The following is a 4,022-nucleotide window of genomic DNA, read 5'->3' as shown; positions in this document are numbered from 1 at the left end:
CGAACGACCCATCACTACTACATAGCTTCGTCAAAGGGGCCACAACTACTGCAAAGTTCTTGCAAAAACAGCGATTGTATCCAGTCATGCCCAAGAACCGCTTTAGCTCCCGCCTAGTGGTTGGGGCCGGGTAGCTGAGGACAGCCTCGACTTTTACCTCCACCGGGCGAACCTGCCCAAAACCCACCTGCTTTCCCAGGTACGTGACTGTCGCTTTGGCAAACTCACACTTAGCGAGATTTAGAGTTAACGAGGCTTCGGCCAATCGCTGAAACATTGATTGTAGGATGGCCACATGCTCTTCCCACGTGTCCGTGTATATCACTACATCATCCACGCACACATTACACTGAGGCACATCCCCCAACACCAGCTGCATTAAACGCTGAAATGTGGCTGGAGCATTTTTCATGCCAAACGCCATCACGGTGTACTGCATGAAATGGTCGGGTGTGACAAATGCAGAAATGTCGGAGGCTCTGGAGGTCAGAGGCACCTGCCAATACCCATTAAGAAGGTCCAGTTTGGAAATGTATTTGGCAGGACCTATATTGTCAATGCAATCCTCATTACGAGGAAGTGGAAAAGAATCAGAGACAGTCACTGCATTTACCTTCCGGTAGTCGGTGCAGAAACGTGGGGTGCCATCAGACACGTAAACACGGGGAGCTCCAAGGGCTGTGGCTTGGTTGTGCCAAACCGTTCTCCACTAAATAACTGACTTCCTTCTTCATCACCTCGCACTTTCCCATGGGACAGCGGTACGCATGCTGTTTGATTGGGGTTGCATCACCAACATTGATATCATGTTCACAGACATTAGTACGCGAGGGCACATCCCCAAAGAGAAAAGGGTAAGAGTGGAGTAGCCCAAGTACATCTTCGGACTGTGAAGGAAAAAGATGAGACAAATGGGCCGTTGCCTCTGCTAAATAAGCTGAATTCGCCAACCGTCTGATTTTTCAGTATGTACAGATAACTAGGTGTCACAGAAAGACTAAGGGAAAAAAAGACTGTAAGATATTTTCAAATACCACTTTATACACAAACTCAGTGTTAGCAGAGATCCTTTCAAACTTTAAAACTGTTCAGACATTATTCATTGGAACAGAACTGAAGCCCTCGTTCAGCTTGTTTCCCTCCTCACCCATGGCAGGCAGTTCCAGCAGGTGAACTCCCAGGTAGCGATGTAGGTTGGGCATGTGTAGCGGTCCAACACGATGTAAGCAGCCTCTGGGTCACACACAAAGTTAAACTCTCCACATATTGTGATGTTACCCCTGGCTGCACACAGAAACAAGCACAGTCACACACTCATTCTCATATATATCAGATATTTATAAGACTAAAATCACGAATGGATAATGAGAGACAGAGGAAATACTCTGTGAGGAGACCACCTTCAATGGTTCCCCCCATGATGTAGAGCGCCTTAAGCTTTTTAGGCAAGGAAGGGTCCAACTGCACTGCTGCAGCCAGGTTCATGAGGGGGGCAGTGGATATGAGGATCACCTGGAGGCAGGAGACAGAGTTGAATTGATGATTTTATTGCCTCCTAACCAACCTTTGAGCTGAAAACAAACCCTCAGTTGTAAAATAATAATTTTCCTTGAAAAGTTTTTTAAAGAATTACCATTTATAAATGTGTTTAGAATGAATTGAGAATTAAACTGGTTTGGTTGGCCCAGTGGTGCAGTTTGTCTATTATGCACTTGAAACTTGATGAAAATTGACAGATAATTTTTACGACTTCCCAATTTAAACTGCATTGAAGCTTCAAGTTATGATTTTTTATTTGTGTTTGGCAACTTTGTGATACTTCGCAACGAGTTGGCTTCTTTCACATCAAGTGCATTGTACCCTTTGCAATCCATAACCAACAGATGATATCATTGTGTCTACATCCATTTTTACTGGTCACCATGAAAAAGCAATTAAATCATTAGCTCTGGGTAAAACAAGTTTTTATTAGTCAAGTGATGCAATTTCATCTGTGGGAGTTCAACAATTTTCAGCTAAATGTCAACATACTTTTTTAGGAAGACTTCAAGGCATGTCTGCTGAAATAATCTGTGACTGGGCCTTTAAATAAAACGTTTGATCAGAACCACAAACCATTTATAAAAAGTGGGTAAATGTATTCATGTATTTTGAGATCACCTACTTCTCCACACAGCATTTTTACCCAACCCCTGTGTAAGCTACAACGTTCTTAGTGTACACATATCACAGGAAAATGAGGCTCTCAATTTTCATTCATGTAAGAAGCTTAATGGTGCAGACACTCACCTCTTTATCATTTGCGTTCACAAGGTCAACAATGGCCTGTTTGGCTTTTTTCTGCTGCACCAGATCCAGGCTTGGTGCGTGTGGATCTGGAACGTCCCCAAACCCGTCTGATCCAAAGAAATTATCTGCATGGTTTTCATGGTCCACCAAAGGCTTTGAGCAGCCACGGTACACTGGAATCTGTATGAGTATTATATGCTGGATGTAAGAACATATCTACGAACATATTCGTGTAGAAGGGCTCTCTTACAGCGTGACACAAACTTACGTCCAGCCTGTCGCAGACTTTCAGGACACGAAGGACATTTCTGAGGACATTCTCCACAGACGTGTTGCCATAGCAGCAGGTGATCCCCAAAACTTCCACATCAGGTGTGGAGAGGGCCATCATGATGGCAATAGCATCATCCACCCCAGCATCCACATCAATGATGAGCTTCTTCATCCTGTGTTTAACCACAGGATTCAAACCTGAAGAGTGATTATTTCTAATAATAATCCATTTTTGACCACATGTCTAACTGTAGCCTATCTCAGCTGTCAGATGGAGGGAAAGAGGCAAAAACACAGATAACTACAAATATTTTAAATAAACACAATACAGTGTTTTTCTCTTCACACTCTCAAAACCTTTCTCTCATAGCATAACTACATGTTTTGTAGCTTTCCTAAATATGAAGGTTAGATTGAAAGACTGCTTCAACTGTTTTATGGTAGAGGCAGGAGAATGTTTTAGATACAGCATTAAAATGTGTAGTGTTCAGTACAAATATCATAATTAGATCAGCTTTTAAAATATCTGGGATCTTCATTTTACAATATATATGAAAATAGTCGCTTGCACAAAGATTTAGAAAAATGTTCATGAACAGGCAATTGACCTGCATCTGATTGTGGCAAGGTTAAAGAATTTTAAACAACAGTTTCCATTGTCAAAAAACAAAAAACAAATCAAAACACCACAAAATTATGCTTTTAGGTGCAATAAAAAGAAAGAAAGAAAAAAATAAGTGATTTCTGGGGGTTTTAAGAATTACATTTTAAAGATATGTTAACCTTCACAAATACTGTGAGATTCAGAAATTATTACTGAAATAAAATGTAAAATACTCACCTGGTAAATGGATTCTGGCAGATGTTTAGAGCTTAGTGATTGGAGCTGTGATAGCTGAATGCTATCAACTGAAGAGCAGCCAGCTTTATATAAGGAAGTGTTACATAAGTACATGGCTAACTCCACCTTCAGATATTCTTTAGGTGTTACAAATTTAGCTTTAATCGAGATTGTCCAAATTTCCGCTTGCTTGAATAAAGTGAAAAAAATATTTTTGTCATGTAAATGAACAGCATTTAAAAAAATCACGCACAGAGAGGTGGGTTTGGTAAGTAGATTCTTAAGGTGTAACACTTGTATCCTTTGGTATCGACTAATGGGTGTTATCTTTGTATTAATGTTTAAGAAGATGGTTACAAAAGTGCTACCTGCTAAATTATGTAAAAAGTGGCACACTAAGATAGACATTTTCACTTTTTATTGTCATACAGCAACAATTTAGATAATTTCGTCCACTCTCGTAGGTAAAATATGATGCTCTTTTATCTCTGCAGTTATTAAGCATGGGGGGTCTTGGTCTTTTTGCTAAACTGCATTCTTGACACTTTATTTCAGCAGGTATGAAAAGTAATCCTGCAGCATATATTGCCACCCACACTTTTTAGTATAGCCATGTTTA

At 40.5% G+C, this 4,022-nt stretch overlaps 1 protein-coding gene across 2 annotated transcripts; it reads right to left on the bottom strand.

The window, feature by feature from the left end:
• Window positions 1–963: 963 nt before the first annotated feature.
• On the bottom strand, window positions 964–3,480 carry LOC113016007 (uncharacterized). 2 transcript variants are annotated; one of them, XM_026158448.2, is made up of 6 exons: window positions 3,404–3,480; window positions 2,558–2,735; window positions 2,290–2,469; window positions 1,401–1,512; window positions 1,148–1,284; window positions 964–997 (listed from the first exon to the last, which is right to left on the bottom strand). In XM_026158448.2, the coding sequence occupies exons 2-6, from the start codon at window positions 2,732–2,734 to the stop codon at window positions 980–982; spliced, it is 624 nt and encodes a 207-aa protein (XP_026014233.1). In that variant the 5' UTR covers window position 2,735; window positions 3,404–3,480; the 3' UTR covers window positions 964–979. The 2 variants fall into 2 exon arrangements, with proteins under 2 accessions (XP_026014233.1, XP_026014232.1); XM_026158447.2 differs by lacking the exon at window positions 964–997 and having other exon boundaries at window positions 1,033–1,284.
• Between the last annotated feature and the right edge of the window lie 542 nt (window positions 3,481–4,022).

The sequence above is a fragment of the Astatotilapia calliptera genome, chromosome 23 (genome assembly GCF_964374335.1).
Source record: "Astatotilapia calliptera chromosome 23, fAstCal68.1, whole genome shotgun sequence".
In the NCBI taxonomy this organism is placed as follows: domain Eukaryota; kingdom Metazoa; phylum Chordata; class Actinopteri; order Cichliformes; family Cichlidae; genus Astatotilapia; species Astatotilapia calliptera.
This window is presented reverse-complemented; position numbering and strand designations above follow the sequence as displayed.

Bases quoted from the DNA above. Each gene is read 5' to 3' on its own strand.
- LOC113016007 (XM_026158447.2), bottom strand. From the start codon at position 2,734: ATGAAGAAGCTCATCATTGATGTGGATGCTGGGGTGGATGATGCTATT. The intron at 2,470-2,557 runs GTAAGTTTGTGT...ATACTCATACAG, and splicing joins AAGTCTGCGACAGGCTGGAC to ATTCCAGTGTACCGTGGCTG. The intron at 1,285-1,400 runs GTGGTCTCCTCA...TTCTGTGTGCAG, and splicing joins CATGGGGGGAACCATTGAAG to CCAGGGGTAACATCACAATA.